Raw genomic sequence first — 16100 nt, forward strand, 5'->3', positions numbered from 1 at the left:
TTGGCTCAGTGGTAACCGAGATGATGTGAATTTGTTTTCAATGTTTGCTAAATCTGACAAAATCTGTTCTCCATAATTTCTGTGGCAGTTTTCCAATGGGAGAAAGGGGGATAAGCAGCCCTGGGGTTCTTCTCTAGTAGGAAGCCACGAGAAAGATGGAGAGGGATGATTTACAGGAGCATATAGTGACAGGACAAGGGGGAATGGATTCAGGCTGAAAAAGAGCAGGGTTAGATGGGATATTAGGGAGAAATTGCTCCCTGTGAGGGTGGGGAGGCCCTGGCACAGGGTGCCCAGAGCAGCTGTGGCTGCCCCTGGATCCCTGGAAGTGTCCAAGGCCAGGTTGGATGAGGCTCTGAGGAACCTCATCTGGTGGAAGGTGTCCCTGACTATGGCATGGGGTTGATCGGAGGTCCCTTCCAATCCAAACCATTCTGTGTTTCAATGTCTAAACTGCTCCAATGCTGCTGCTGAAGGTGGCCACCCTCTTCCCCTAGCGTGGGTTATGTGTGTCAGCCCACCTGGTGTTGGTGTGACCCCAACATGGATTACAAGATAAATTGCTCTTCTGGAGGAATTTTAAGTTTCTATTGGTTTCCTTTCCTGATTCAGAGTTTGCAGCAAGATCAGGTGAATGCTAATGTGTGGCTTATTTTTGGTGGCACTGGCTGGTATGTTGAGTTAGCTGTGACATTGTGTTCCTTGTTGCCACCAATGGCTTTCCAATTGCTGTGCACCATTTTCAGGTGGTTTGTAGCATCTTTGAAATCTGTTCATTAGGCTGAGTTTTGTGTGAGTGATTCAGTGTGTTCTCTGAAGGCAGATTTCTGTGGCAGGGTGATGAGAAGGTTCCTAAGGGTGGAGTTTGAGGTAGGAGGACAAGAATGTCTCATGTCCTGGACATGAGATAGCAAGTAAGAGTCATTGTGCTGTCTGTTAGAGTCGTGATAACAGTCATGATAATATCTCAAGATTTGTTCTGGGATGAGGGTTTGAATTCCACAACTGAGTCCTGGCTGTGCTGTCATTTGATCAAGGAAGACATCAGTCTCTAACAAGGAACCCAGCTGCTCTTTTCTGTTGCACGTTTTTCTCCCACTTTCTCTTTTCTTTATCTTAGATCTGCCTTTCCCTGCATTGTGTAGTGGTTTGAGGACTCAAATATTGTGGTGATTTGTGGTTTGCGGTTTTTTTTCCCTTCTTTCTCCTGGGGTTTGTTTAAAGGACAACTCCATTTGCTCAAAAAGCCCAACACAAGCATGTCTTTTATCTTTTCCCTTGAGTGCTAAAACTGTGAACTGCCAAGTTCAAGGTTCAGCATTTTCCCATATTATTTTATCTATTTGCATTACTCTTGTCTCAGAGCACTTTAATTGTTTTGTTTTTTAACTGCCTGTTCTCCACACAAAGGATCCCAGATGAATCCTTCTGTATGATCAGTCTTAAAATATGTCAGCTAAGCCTTTTGTCTCTGCTTAGCAAGGATGTTGAGAGCCTCCATGTTTAGAAGATGGGAGGGCCACTGATATTTTGGCTCTTCCAGCCTTCCTTACAGATGTTTAGACAAAGCTGGGACACGGACATGTTGCTTTTGCACATAGATTTTCACTCCTGTCTTTGCTTTGGTCCTTTGTTATCCAAAAGCCAGAGGTGCTGGCAAGTGATTTGCAGATCCTAGAGTCTCATTTTCCCTCTGTCCATATGGGAACCCAAGAGAGAATCCAGACTAGACTGATTCACAGAAATACCTTTTATTTTGTGATTGTCAGAGTATTTTGGCAAACCCACCGTTCTCACTCTACTATGTGCTCCTATAAGAAGACAGCAAGACTTGCAAGGACTTTTTGAAACTCCTGCCATTTGAATATAAATGGGTTTGGATTTGCAGCTGGGATGTCTTGCTCTGTGTCTTGCACAGACCAGGAGAGAGCCTGGCGTGATGATGAGAGCAGTGAGAGCGATCGTGTGGGGAAGTAACTCAGCAAGAGGAAGGAAATTGTGAGAGTGAAGCATCTTGTAGTGACAAGGGTTTAGTGGCAGTATTAGTCATGTTAATCAGTAGTAGTTTTAATGTTTGGGGCAGTTTCTGAAGTAATTTACCCCCTTGTCTAGACCTATTCAGAGCAGAGGTAGAAGGTGCAGATCACTTCCATCAGGGAAGGGTAGTGCTGTACCACCAGATCAGGCTGCAGAGTTTGACAGGCATGGTAATTAAGTGGATGGCAAATATGTAAATATAATTAACACGAAACACGGTGTTCTGAGTTTCTAACAGACTTACAGACTGCCACTCAGGATTTGCTGTTCACACACCTGGCTCGTGCTGCTGAGCTCATTTTTCCCGGCCGTCAGCGCTTGCAGGTGGCGGCGAAGCCGATCAATGATCAGCTTCTCCGCTTTCAGGTTCCCCTTGATGCCAGTAGATTATTCTGTGTTTAGCTCAATGGAAACTTTTGGGCTCTTTCATTCCCCTCGGTGAGCACATGCCAGCAGTTTTTGCAAAACCCAGCAGTTTGGTACCGCTCGAGGTCTGTGCCAGCAGAGCCAGCGGGAGCCGTGGCCGCAGATGGAGCGCGCGTGGCTCAGGAAGGCACAGTCCTGCCCAGCTCAACCTTCCAGGAGCTGGCTTCCTGCTTGGATTAGATGCCTTTGATGTGATTATTTGAGACATTGTTTCTAGGGGATTTTTTTTTTTTTTTTTTTTTTTGCGCTAACTTCCACTCCACGAGCAGCAGGAATAATAGGTGAGCAGAAGTTTCGCAAATCCAACAAGGAGCTGTGTAAATGAGATATTTCTCTTGTAGGCAGACAGTATTAGTTACTGGTTTTTCATTTTCTTGAATGAGGAAGGACAAAGTCAATTTCTTGTCTTAGGAAAGTAATTGACACCTTGTTTTGCCACAGTTTTGCAGACAGACGTGTGTTACACTGCTCAGAAAAATGTTCCTACTGTGTGTCCTCTCTGTGCTTGAAATCTTCATCCACCATTTTACAAAGCAGAGCTCTTTAGGTAGTAATTAATTTGAAGTTAGTAATTCAAGCAGCATAATTTCTTTTTATTGTTAAAGAAAATAATGTTGCAAGGTTGTGCCTTCACTCTTTGTATACTTTATGTCACTTTCAAGAACTGTCACCCACATCTTCTTACATACATAATTATTACTTTTTTAAAAACTAGCACAATCCATTTATGGACCATACATTGATTATTTCACTGAAGTAATCAGTTTGGGCATTGGCCTGTATTCTTAGGGATTCACAAATTGGGATGTTACACTGCTATGAAGGAGCAGAAAGTGTTGCTAATTAGAAAAAGCTCAAAATGCAGATGAAACCAGCCAGCCAGGTTTAATGGTTACAGTAAGAAGGCACTAAGTAACTCCAATAGGCTAAATTGGAGTTTAGGGACTAGTGAAGAGATGCTATGATGGTTGAAAATGGAATCTGTTAAATTGGAGGGGTTAATTTGGGGGAGAAATCTCTGTTTTATACAGCAGTTTGGATGACTTCCATAAATAGAGACGGAAACAATTTGGTACAAATTGAAGCTAAAGCAAGCAGAGGGGCTATTTGTATATGGGAACACAAGCCACACAAACTTTATTGAACTGTTATGCAAACCAGAGCATTTAAAGCAGTGTGTTCCCTAAAGATATACTCCCTTAGGATATATTCCCTACATGTGAGATCTGGGTGCCTCGTTAGGGTAGGGGTGGAACTTTTTTGAGCAGTATTTGGCATTGCAGATGTGTGAAGGCTTTTGTAAGCTGTGTGAATGTTCCAAGAAAAGCCCTTAGAAACAGCCTGGCTTATGCAGCACCAGTACTTGACTTATTTTTTTTTATTGCCTTACTTTCTGCCTTTATGGGTGTTAATGTATGATCCAAACAAATGATCTGAAAAAAGCATGTCTGGCTTTTCTGTTCTAGAACAGAAAGTTACGAAAGCAAGGGATGCTCTTGGAGGGCTTGACTCAGCCAGCCTGACCTAAATATAGGAAGGAAGGAGGACTTTGTAGGCGATACTTGCCAGTAGGGCGTGGGGAATTGTTCCAAATTTGAGATGATTTTATGTGGCAAATATGCTCTTCATCAAACGCTCCTTTTTCCCTAACGCTTTACATCCATATATCCAACAAATGCCATTGGCATCACTTACAATCTCTCCCAAAGCAAATGTGTGAAGGAGCAGCTTAAAGGGAGTGAGATAAAAATCTGAAGACCCATCTCATGTTGTTTAAATGGGTGACTGGAGCCTGTCTTACAATCTGCCTCTCAACTTGAAATAATTAGTTGCCTTTTTTTTGTGTCCGTGCCTGGCCTGAGTCCCCTTCAGCTGTTCTCTTGCTGTCTGAGGAAGCAGCTGTTTAGGAACTGTGATTCCTGTTTCAGTCAGGCAAGGGACTACTGGTGGGATTAACAGCATGGGAAGCCCAGCCTCTGTCTTTGTAAGCCCAGATGCTGAGCTTGGCTGCAGGATGTAACACTAATCATTACCTCATCTAGAAGGATGTTTTTCCAGGCCTGTTGCTGGATAAAGTTGGAGCTCAGATGTGCTTGCAAGCCTTTCAACACTGGGATTTTAATATATTTTTTTCCATCCTTTGCTTGCAAGGAGCATAATCCACATAGTATTTTGGGCTTGTGAAGCAAGGTATTTGTCCCTCCTGTCAAGTCAGCAGGTTGCCAAGAGCAGTGAATGTGTCGAGCTAGACTGGAGCACTTGTAGGCAATCCTTAAAATAGCAGCTCTGAAATATCAGCTGTTGTCTCGCTGGTGCTGAAATACTTTTTGGGGAGAAGCTGCCCATTGGAATGGTGTGAGGGGGAGGGGGTAAGGGAGCTGCAGTAAATCAAGTTTTCCTTCAGAAAGGTAGCTTTGAGGGTTTGTATTAAACCCCAGGGAAGGGAAAGTGCATGGTCACTTCAATACCAGAAGCAGAGGAAGCTCCCTAGTATCTGGTGCTCTTGCATCTCTCAATCCACCAGTGACACAGCTGGCCTTGCAGGCTGTAGAAAAATAGCTGATTTTTGGGCTTCATCACACAGCAAAGATGAGGGAAATGCTTAAGAGCTTCTTGTTAGAAGACATTTGTAGCATTTAACCCCCAAGACACTCTCCTTTCCTTCACCTTATTTTAGTTACAGAACAAGAAGTAGGCTGGAGAACTTTTCCTGGCTAATGCTGGGAAAATAAATTGGTGTGTGCACCGAAACAAGATCATTACATCAGGCAAAAATATATTTCAAAAGCATCCTTATGGGCAGGCTTGGTGTGGAAGTAGTAGGTTGCAAGAAATGTCAGGCAACTCTCAAAGTCTTGGCTGTAGAAGATTTAACTATTGAACTCATGGGTTTGAGGGTCTGCAGGGAGGGTACAAAAGTCTGGGAAAACACAGAAGTGCCACTTTGATGTTGGCAGGAATGTGCCAGAGCTCTGCCCACTGGGAGAGTTTGACAAGTGCCCTCACCTAGACCTCAGCGCCAAAGGCATTTCTGATTAATATTCGGATGGTTTCTCCTTCTGCCTTTAAACAAACTTAGCTAAGTGGCACGAGGGTGTGAAGGGCAAGGCTTGGGAAGCATTTCCCAACGAGCAGGGCTAGGAACACTTTATGGCAGAACCAGCTGAGAATTTTGGGTGTTGAGAGGGAGAAGATGCAAACAAACTCTGACTAATGCCGTTTCCAAAACTGAGCGTTGCTTGTTTTGGGATGTGGATGTGTGCCTAAACCAAAAACTGGGCAGAAATGGGTGGATCCCTGACTAAATGAAGCAATGTCCTCCTCAGAAATGATTTGACTTGCCCTTGAGCATTCAGCCTGCAATTCTGTGCTCTGTTCCCCATCCCCTTAATGTTTCATGTTTTTTTGTAAGTGAAGTTCTGATTCACTGTGTGCTACTTCAGTGTGTGGAATTCTGTAAGGAGAGATGTTTGTCTTCAAATAATTTGAAAAGATGTTAGTTTTAATCTCAGACATAAAAATGTGCAATTTTTAACAGAACTATCTGTTTCTGGGTTGAGGAATGTTGGATATTTTGGGGTTTGGATATACTTGAATATAAAGGGCACAGCTCTGGTCTAAAACTTGAAGTGACTAGTTCTGACTTGAAAGTTTCACTGAATACATTGGAATAACTTTTGTTAGTTTAAGGACTTAAGATCCTGCTTGATGCCAAGAAAAATTAGCTAATTGCTCATTAAAAATGTCTGACCTAGAACGGTGAAGTTGGTTGCTTTGAGGTGTGCTGTCGGTAGGAAATAGCCTGGGTGTGATCCGAGGAGAGGTGGATTTGCTCAGTAGCATCTGCTCTGCCCTTCTGTGTGCCTGTGAGCCAGCTTGGCATGGGCTGTGGGTTTATCCACCTAAACACTCCTGCAGCTTCTCAGAGTTGAGCTGGAGACAAGGAAAGTGATCTGAAAGTGCCAAATCCGAGCTGTGTTCCTATCTCAGATGTGGTGAGGAATGAGGAAGCCTCTTCATTTCTTATTGCTTCTACTCCTCGCTGGTTTATCACCTCTTTCCTCCTTCCTGCACACTGCTTTTCTCTGCAAGAGCAGAGTTTCTTCTGTCATACAGCTTAATCCTCACATCAGGCTTGCAAAAATACCGTGTTCCTTCTGATTCTCCAATGCTTCCTGAGCTCCCGTGCTCCTGGAGACAATATTTAGATTTTATTTTCATGTTATGTGTTGCCGTACAAGAAATCAGAGGCTTTGGTAAACCGTAACTGCCAGGTGCACCACCGGGGCCATATTCCTATTTTTAATACCTGGTAATTAGGTATGATAATTAGTGCTTGGTTGCCTTTGACATGTGAAGAAATGCAAAGACAGTAGTTGGGTCTCAGGGGCTGCAGTTTCCTTTCCTTTTAGCTGTTGGAAGGTTTTTGTGAACGAGACTGGAATATTCAATTTGTATCCAAACTTCTGTCCAAGAAATAGCAAGATGCTATCTCCAACTGGCTTCCTCAAAAATAGATCTCTCAGAGCTGGGCTTTTCCTACCATGATGTCATTACTTGCAGTTTTTGGATGTAATTACTGTCAGATTGATTTATCTCTCCCAGAACAGCTGAGTTTACTGGAAGAGAGTTCTACAAAAGGAGTTTGTGTGTTTGCTGGTGTAGCTGTTTGGGCAGTGACTTGTGTGTTAATATTGCCTGCAGTGAAGTGGTGATGCCTCTGTCCCACTGGTGATTCCTTGCAAACCATTCCCCCAGTCCAACAGATGCTCTGCTCAGACAGGGGGTGTAAAGGAGTGATATTTCTTCCCTCCTGGTTTCTGCTTGTGCGTATCTTGTGACCTTTCCCTTTGCCAGCATCTGATTTAAATTTAATATTACTTTTTTTCCCTTTGCCCTCCTCTTTTAAGTACTTCCTACGTCCCAAAATAACCTTTCTCTAATTCCACTGAGTACCATGTTTAGTTGAGTCTGTCTCTTGTGTCTGCCTTTGCCAGCCCTTTCCAGTAGGCAGAAATGGAATACAGGAGGATCTGGCATGCTAAAAGCTGGGTCAGGTTTTTAAACTCATTCCCTCAGGTCAGATGGATTTCAGGCATCCCCACTTGGGTCTTCTAATTATGGAGCATTTATCAGCTAACATGCTGGGATGACAGGAGAGCAAGGAAAGGCTCTTGGTGTGCTTCACATGCAGAAAAATCCCTGGGCTCTGGTCTCCTATTGGACTCTTGTAGCTTCACATTTTTTTCCCTTTTAAAACACACGTTGCTTCAGAGTCAGATAGTTGAGATAGGTCTGTTTTTATCAGTGCCAAAGTGCTGCAGTCTTCACACAAACCCATGAAATTGTGTTTGCTTCTGCTGACAGAGGAACCAGCCTATGGCTTTGTTGTTTTGGTTTTTTTTTAATCTATATTTACATTTTATTTCTCTCCGATTGCAAACTTGAGGTTCTTTCAACAGACTTGCCAGGAAAATAGTAGATACAATTTTATGTGCTGTTGGGAAACAAGTCAATTTTTTGGTGGTCTACAACCCTTATTTCTTTGCTGTGCAACTGTGCATTTCCCATAAGCTGTTTTCCTTAAAATGTCTGTTCTCCCATATGAAAAATGTCTGTGTTGGTCTTGGTTTGTTTCCTTTGCTGCTTGTGCTGCAGGGCTCTAAGAGGATTTACACTGACAAATATATTGAACCAACATCTGTTGAAAATGAAAGTGGGCTTTTGGGACATGTTCTGTGATACCCAAAGGTCACACTGCTCCATTGTCTCTTCCATATGAAATTGAAATCTGCCCTGATGTGGAATGAGTGCGTTGGAACAGTGATGTGACCTAACCTTTACATGAACTGTGGAGGAATCTAGGGGCTCTGGGAAATAGTGTGGATACAAGAGATAATCTTGGTATATGTAGAGAATGTCACTGTTTTATTTATAGAGGGTTACATAGTGTTTTTAGGAATATTTGTGCATTCTTGTTTAATTACCCTGGGGGGAAAAAAGTCATTATTTGATGAGCTGGAGCAAGTGAAGAAAGGCTCTCTGTATGTGCTGGTGAAATGCTTTTGTATCACTGGTGGAATAAGCACATCCTGTCCAACATAGCAATAATTTTCAGTCAAGAGGTAATCCAGAACTTTCTGTCTAATCAATCTACAAATTCAGTATTAGAACATAAAGATCAGTGGGTTTGCAATGCTGTTACAAAAATCTAGCCTAATTTTTTTAGGGGAGGCTGAACTTGTTAGAACAGAAACAAGGTTTTTAGAGATCTAGATATGCTTCTGTGGGGTCTGCTGCCTGTGCTGCTGCCTGCACAAGGCTCCTCTTTCAGTCTTCCCACTATAAAATCAATACAGTGCACCCAAAAACAGTCTCAGATGCTCTGTGAGTTACAGCAATCAGGTGTAACCCCCTTAGGAATAACTTTTCTAAGATTCCTTGCTGCACCTCAGGAACTGGTAGAAAATTCCCTTAAGGGAATTGGGGTTTCATTGTAGTTTTCCCTAACAGAATGTGATTCTCCGAGGGCTAAGCTTTTGCTGCTGGCCTGTCCCGTTCTCTCACTACTTGTTACTTTGCCATTTTTCAAACACAGCTGCTCCTCACCTTAAACTTACAGTTTGGCACGATTTGAGTGTTAAATAGGTTGTGTGACTGAAGATACAATTTATAATTCCATCTGCTGGATGGTAAAGGCTCTTAGGGAAAAGTGGAGCAGGCAAAGGAAGGAGCTGCCCAGGGCGGAGCTGCCTTGTGTTGGTGCATTCCAATTGGCATTCTGTGATTTCTAGAATTCCACTAAAACAGCTGTGCAGGTCACTCCTGCTGTACCCCCAGACAAGGTGTGTGTAGCCCAGTAGCACATTTCAAACTGAATTAATGTGTTAGTGAAGGTTAGGGCACAGATTCTCCAGGTAATCCATTACTGCTCAGCCCCAGTTTGGAGGCAGTAATCCTGTCCCACCCCCACACAAAAGCTGTCCAATCGTTTCTCAAACAATGCTGCTTTTTTAGCCCTAATCCCAGTTGAAGGGTGGTTCAGCGCCATCACTGAACTCTGGGCAAGGTCTCTTGCCATGTCCTGTCTCTCTCTCTGGGGGAATTCCTCTTCCCAGGAGGGAGAGGCTTGTGGAATGACAGCAGCATGAGAGGGTAACTCCTGTCCGCCAGCCAGGTAAGACCATCTCAAAAAAATTTTTAACTAGTTGTAGTAGTGAGATATGGAGGACAGTGCAGTTTTTAATTTTTTTTTTTATTTATTTATTTTTAACAGGTCTCTTAAAATTGCTGGGAAAGTGTGAATTTTTTAAAAAAACTTGTTCCCTGTGAAATATCCTCCGTGTGCTTTTTCTGCAAACCGAGCGTAGGACTTGGCTCCTCTCCTGGAGAGCCGTGGTTTCAGCACCATTGCTAAATGTTTGAAGTTTGATATTTGTGCTTAAAGGACAGAAAATCCAGTACAGCATGATGCAGTGGAAGCTGTTATCCATCCTCTGCAACATCCAGCTGTACTAACAAGAAAAGTCTGGCTTTTTTTAAGGTGGTTTCTCTGGATTTAGACACTTTCCCTTATATCGGATTTGCTCAAGCAGGTTGTGGCACTCCCTTGGTGGATGTTACAAATGGAGAATTTCAGCCTGTAGTTGAAGTGTTCTGGCTTTCCCTTGAGAGTATACTAGCCTGAGGGAGAGCTGTGGGCTATTTCCTGTAGCAGAATATCTCAGTTAACCAGATGCACAGTCCCTCTGCAGGAAGGTGGTACAGTCTGAAGAATTCCATGCAACTCTTACCCACCTGGATCTCTCCAAACACTTGTTACACAACAAAGTGATCCAAAGCTTAACACAAATGTATAGCAGTGAGGGGCATGAAAACCCACGATTTTTACAATAACTCCCTTGTATATGGTGATTTATTTTTTTTACAGGAATTTCTCTCGTGGTGAATTTGAAACACAGCTTGTTTTATATATAAAATAAAACCAGTCGCCCCTGGTGTAATCTCTTGTCGGGTCCCTCGTGCAATATATTTTATATACTGCACTTCTGATCTTCTCCGGTGCTTATGATGACTCTGGGCCCTTCTTTTAGATTTCATATAAAATCAGTGCAGTTGGAGAGGGTGAAAAACCAGGGCTTGCAGCTTGTAACCATTGCACAACATCCAACAAAACAGCACATTGTAAACATAATAAAACGGTCTATTAATTAATTGCTTTATTAACTCTAATCAGTCTAAAGAGCTAAATTTAATTAAATCTGCTTGTGGATGAGAACATTCCACTCATGGAAGGGTGCACTAAAGGTCATCCCCTGTTTTGAATCTTCATGTTTGCATGTAAAAGTTTGTTTTGCCTTTTATTTGCTTGAGCTCAGGTAGGGATGTGCCTTTAAGGATTTATTAATATTAGTTATTTGAAGAGGTTTTGTCTCCCTGCCTTTTTGCAAGAGAAATAAGAAATACACCTATAAGGCATGAGGAAAAGCTTTGTCTATTAGATATATGTAGTTGTAGGTATTTAACACATTTTGGAATGAAAGCACAGTGTAAAGGGGATGGAACCCTTTGTTCTGATACTTGAATGTTTCTGTTTTGAACTCCCACTGTTTAAAGTACTTAACTGTAAATAGTAATTTGTTTTTTAAATATCTTGAATTTTAGGTCAATCCTTTCCAGGGCAAAAGGCTCTTAAAAGAGAAAAAAGGAGAATATCTATTTTCAGATACATGGCTGGGAAAGGAATATGCCACTGAGTGCAAATTAAACATTTTTTCACTACTAAGAAGTTGTCTTGGACTTATTTTTTTAAAGGGTGCTCAAACAGTATTGAGTGTCCACATTTCTGAGTGGCTTCTATAGCATTATCCCTTGTTTGGACATTTTTATATTAAATTTTGGAAGTAGACTCTGGACATCTGCCTTACCATGAGAGTGTTCCAAGACACTGATTTTTCTCCTGCTGTCAATGAGCTGTGGGATTGGGGATCAAAATTGAGGATTAGACTTCAGGAAGTTCCAAGAGCTGACACCATATCAGGAAATCCTGCCTAGGAGCCAAAAAATCTGAGTGTCACCTTGGGAAGGCCTGCAGAGTTTTATAAATTTGATCAAGGGTAACTGTGTTATGCCTGTGTTATACCTGTGTTATGTTACTGCTGAAAACCTCAGGTGTTTTTATTTCTGTGTGGGATGAAACACCCACTCTTCAATGAGTAAATGCACGATGGTTTCTTGGGTGTATTTTTAATATTTGAAAAAGGAAGGATTGGGAGGCAGAGGGGGAGAAAACAGAGGGGGGAAAGGTGTGATGCTGGTAGGGAGCAAAGGAGCAGCCGATGAGGTCTGATGGTAGCCGTGCTGCAGCTTCGTCAGCCCTGAAGGACTTTGTCTTCTCCTGGGCTCTAATCTTTGTACCGAGGAAAGGCTTTGCTAACATAAATAAACCCAATAATGAAGTGTAAATGGTAGGTGTGATGGCTTTGTTTCAAAGACTCTGTGCACTCCTGCTCCTTGAGAGTATTATGGGACGCTTTGGTGCTTTGAAAATAACTCCAAAGGGGGACGTCCCCCGTCCCCCCCCCCATCCAGCAGAACTTGGATTTGGCGTCGGGCAGGCTGTATAATTCAGACATACTGTGCACCAGACAGGCAGTTTATATATAGAAGCAACACACTTCTAGTACTCTCTTTAATGTGCTAAGCTTGACAGAATTCCATCTGAGATGCAGTAAGTGGTTGCTCTGGCTGGATTTGCTAGCTGATGAAGACTGGGGAAAAGAGGGAAAGTGTGCCCTGGCAAATAAGGGAAATGTAGACAATTAACATCATACGTTGAATTGTTTCCTTCAAAATATTATACGTGCCTTCAGGAGTGGTTATGTGATTTATTGATTTATTTATTTATTGTCATGCTCTTCCCTTTGCTTTTGCCTCAGTTGTACAACAGGAAAGCAAGCATGGGATGCAGTGAAGTGAAAGATTCATCCCAATGCTGCCAAACCAGAGCAATTGTATAAATTGATTTAATTTCCAATTCTGTAGTGTTTCAGGGAGTTCTTTGTGAAGTGTGACCTGATTGTGCAGGGAACACCTTGGGAAGTACAGAAATGAGATTTTTTTAATCTAACATAATGGCCCTACTTTACAATTCTCTATGCTTAGTTATTTATTTGATACAGCTTTTCTTGCACAATAGTTCTAAAACCAGTCCTATTTTTACAGTACATGAAAATACTTAGGCAGAGTGGGAGTCAGCAGTAAATATTTTTATTCCCTAAAGTGGTGGCTCTTGGCCAACTTCTGTGCTCTTACTTATCAGCTGCTGGTCTTAATTCTGCTGAATTCAAACTTTTTTTTTTTAATCTCTGAAAAGCAGGAGTAATTATTTATGCATGATTCTTGCTCCTGAGTGTTGTTTCATTAATGAGATGCTGCCATTCCGTGGTTCTTGAAAGGAGTTCATTGAGGGGCCTGGCTGTGCCACTGCCCTGTGTGACACCGTGCAGCTCAATCAATAGAGATGTTGGCTTCAAAGTGTCCTTGTTTATTCCTAAGTTTTATTGAAGATGGAGTCCCTTGAAAGATTATATGGCTGACAGTGCTCAGTACGATACATTTTTTCCCCATGAAAAATAAATCAAACTTTCAGCATAAAGGTCTCTCTTAAATAAAAGATATCCGGAGTGGGGGATGGATCTGAGCACAGCAAGGAGTTTTCACTGTGTTGGTTTATCTCCTCATCCTGCTTGGTTGGTTATGCTGTGAGGTTATGCTCCATGAAAATGAAATCCCAAGACAAAAAAAACTTCAACCAAAAAAATACCCCACACACTTACAGCTTCTTAGAAGTTTGTCAGTCAGTGCTTATTTTAGAAATGGACTAGTTCAGGGCCATGAGAGAAAATTATGGTAATGCCACTGAATGCTTCAGTAGTCAGATGTCAAAGCACTCTGCATTTGTTTTGCTTGAATGCCATTTAATGTTGTTGCTTTTAGAAGATAATGTTCTGCTTTCTCACTTTTGTGCATCCCATGCTGGCATCAGCTGTCTCCATTATGGAATATTCCAAGCTCATCAAATCCAGAAGTTTCAGTCTACTTTTTAGTTACTCTTAAGTGAAGTGCAGAAAACAAGAGCCTGGTCTGTCTTGTTGTCTGGTAACAACTGGAAATTCCAGGGGAAAGGGTTGTGGCTGGAATGGAAATGGAGAATGAACTTTCCTCTATTGGACATGGATTCAAACCCAGAGCAGAGTGATCCTGGCAGAGAACTGTGGGAAAATCTGTCAAATGCTGTGTTCTGCAACTGTAACACTTATTCAAAAGAGGAAAAAAGGGAAAATTAATTGATTGTGGGGGCATAAAGGGGAGGAGGAAAAGGAGAGAGGTGTTTTTATACCTTAAAATATCTTTGAAAGTAAAAGTTGGTGTTGATTTTACCAGTGCTTGGAAGTTGTGCCATAATTAAGAGAGGGGACGTGATCCTGTGTGCTCATCCAGGGCCCCAGTAAAGGATGAGAGCAGAACCCAGTTATGGTGCATCTTTATCCCCCTTTCTTAATTCCCAAGCAGTTGCTTCCCTCACTTTTCCTGTTGTTGGAGAGGTGAAGCAGTGCTGGCTCTGGAACCGTGTCACCCTAAGGTTCCATCTTCTTCTCCTTCCTGCTGCTGACTCACATTTGCACCCAAATGGCAAAGTCAACCCCTTAGAAGAAGAAAAATAAAAACTCTTCTGGGAATGCACAGTGCAGGAAAACTGCTGTCCTTTCTTTTTTTTTTTTTTTTTTTTTTTTTTTTTTTTTTTTTTTTTTTTTTTTTTCCTTTGGAGTTTGGATTTTGCCTCAGCAGTGGAAATGTACTGAGCAGTTATCCAGGCTGAAGTAGGTCAGAGTGTGAACTGTCTCAGTCTCTCTGGTTCAGGTGTCACGGAGCTTTTCTGCTTGCTGGCTAACTTTCAATTCCATTCTGAAACAGATTAGAGGTTGTTGGCAGCTTTTTCTGGATTCAGCATCTTGGGTATTAGTGAAACCATTGCAGGAAATGCCTTTTTTGTTTGTTTGTTTATTGAGGAGGACCTGTCTTTTCCTGCCTGGATTTGGCAAGATAGGAAGCCAGAACTGAATTGAGAATATTGAGATGAATTGACTGGAAGGTTAACCTTGCTGTTGATAGTCCTTCACTATCTCCATGTCAGGATGGTTTTAATCGAGAGCTGGTCTCTAGCATCTGAAATCTATTATGAAGTGATTACACTGGATGGAATTGCACTTCAGAAACCACAGCCTGAGCTCAGCAGAAATTGCACTGGACCTTCTTTCTGTGAGTATAAGCTCCCTGGTGCAATGGATGCTGTCTTGAGATACTTCTAAAAGACAAGGATGTATTCATAAGCAGTACTGATTTATTAGTAAAATCCAGAGAAAATGAGCTTTTGTGCTTGGCAGTTCTTCTCCTCCTCTAATACATCTTTTTTCCAGTGCAAATTTGAGATTGTGTGTGTATGTGTGTCCCCAGAGTTTGGCAAGTTCAAACTATATAACTTTAAATATTTAATTCTGGAGAAGAGAATCAGTAGCACTTAGGAGTGAGGTGCAAGAATAGACTGGACAAGCCAAGAGACTCTCAATATTTCTGGCTGTTTTTTGTATATAGTGCACCTTTCATCACTGCATTTGGACTGGAGGCACTTCCATCCAAGATCTTTGGCATCCTGACTCTTCCCTTAATCTAGCTGCAGAAACGTTAGACCACGATTACTTAGCAGTAACCTCAAAGAGGTTTTTGAGAAGAAGAGCTGGAAAAGTATCCTGGTAAAGTTCAGGAGCAGAGCTATCCCTTCATCTGTTCCTCCCACCCTCAGAGTGACCAAACTGGATGTGTGAAGTGTGTGCAAGCAAAGGGGGCAACAAATGACAGCTCTGAATGGGCTGGGAGTGCTCATGTTCAGCTACTTCTGGTAAAAATTTGTGGTAAAACAGCAAAAAAAACTCTGTATAGAGAGCTTTGCATTCTGGCTGTAGCTGAGGTTTTCTCCCATGCAGGAAGGCTGAAAGCTTAGCTCATTTCTTTTACAAGATTATGTTGCAATCACTTGCCATCTGAGGCCAGAGCTTTGTCAGAAAAGACATTGAAGATGACAGCTGAGAGATGAAGAGCTGGCACACCTAAAAGGGGAGGGACTTGTCACACTTGTTGCTGTTCAGATTGTGTGCAGGGTTCTCTGAAGACACTGCAGATGAAGTATTAACGTTCCCATATGGGCTGTGAGAGCAGAGTCTGAGGGGCAGGAAATCTATGCCTGACAACTGCAACTGAACCAGCCTCTGCTGGAGACCTCCCTGTGGTGCCCCAGCTTGGCAGCTCCAAGTCCCCCCCATTTCTCCTCCTCAAAGGTGGCGGTGTCTGCTTTTCCCATTGTGACAGTTCCCCCTGTGCTTGCAGTCATTCAGGTGTCACTCCTTACCTAAAAAACAGATTTCCTCATTGCTGCAAAGTACCAGTCGAGGTCTGAGCCTAAATATATCCCTGATTTTAAATTTATGAAGCACGGCATTCCAAACAGGTATGAAAGTAAAAAGATTTATATAAAACCTTGAGAGAAGAGCATCAATTCTTTCCAACACTTCCTCAAAAGC

At 42.3% G+C, this 16100-nt stretch overlaps 1 protein-coding gene across 10 annotated transcripts in view; it reads left to right on the forward strand.

Annotated features, from left to right (window-relative positions):
* The window catches only part of LRRFIP1 (LRR binding FLII interacting protein 1), a 100315-nt gene that overhangs the window by 874 nt on the left and 83341 nt on the right, over window positions 1–16100 (forward strand). Inside the window, exon 1 of one of the 10 annotated variants that reach the window (XM_083865214.1) lies at window positions 14704–14784. The exons of the other annotated variants lie outside the window; for them this stretch is intronic. Within the exon in view, the coding sequence (XP_083721340.1) occupies window positions 14722–14784 (63 nt within the window). The 5' untranslated portion in view covers window positions 14704–14721. Of the gene's footprint in view, window positions 1–14703; window positions 14785–16100 lie in introns of those variants that run through there. 10 annotated transcript variants of the gene reach the window in all.

This window comes from Zosterops lateralis (genome assembly GCF_965231275.1).
Source record: "Zosterops lateralis genome assembly, chromosome: 7".
In the NCBI taxonomy this organism is placed as follows: domain Eukaryota; kingdom Metazoa; phylum Chordata; class Aves; order Passeriformes; family Zosteropidae; genus Zosterops; species Zosterops lateralis.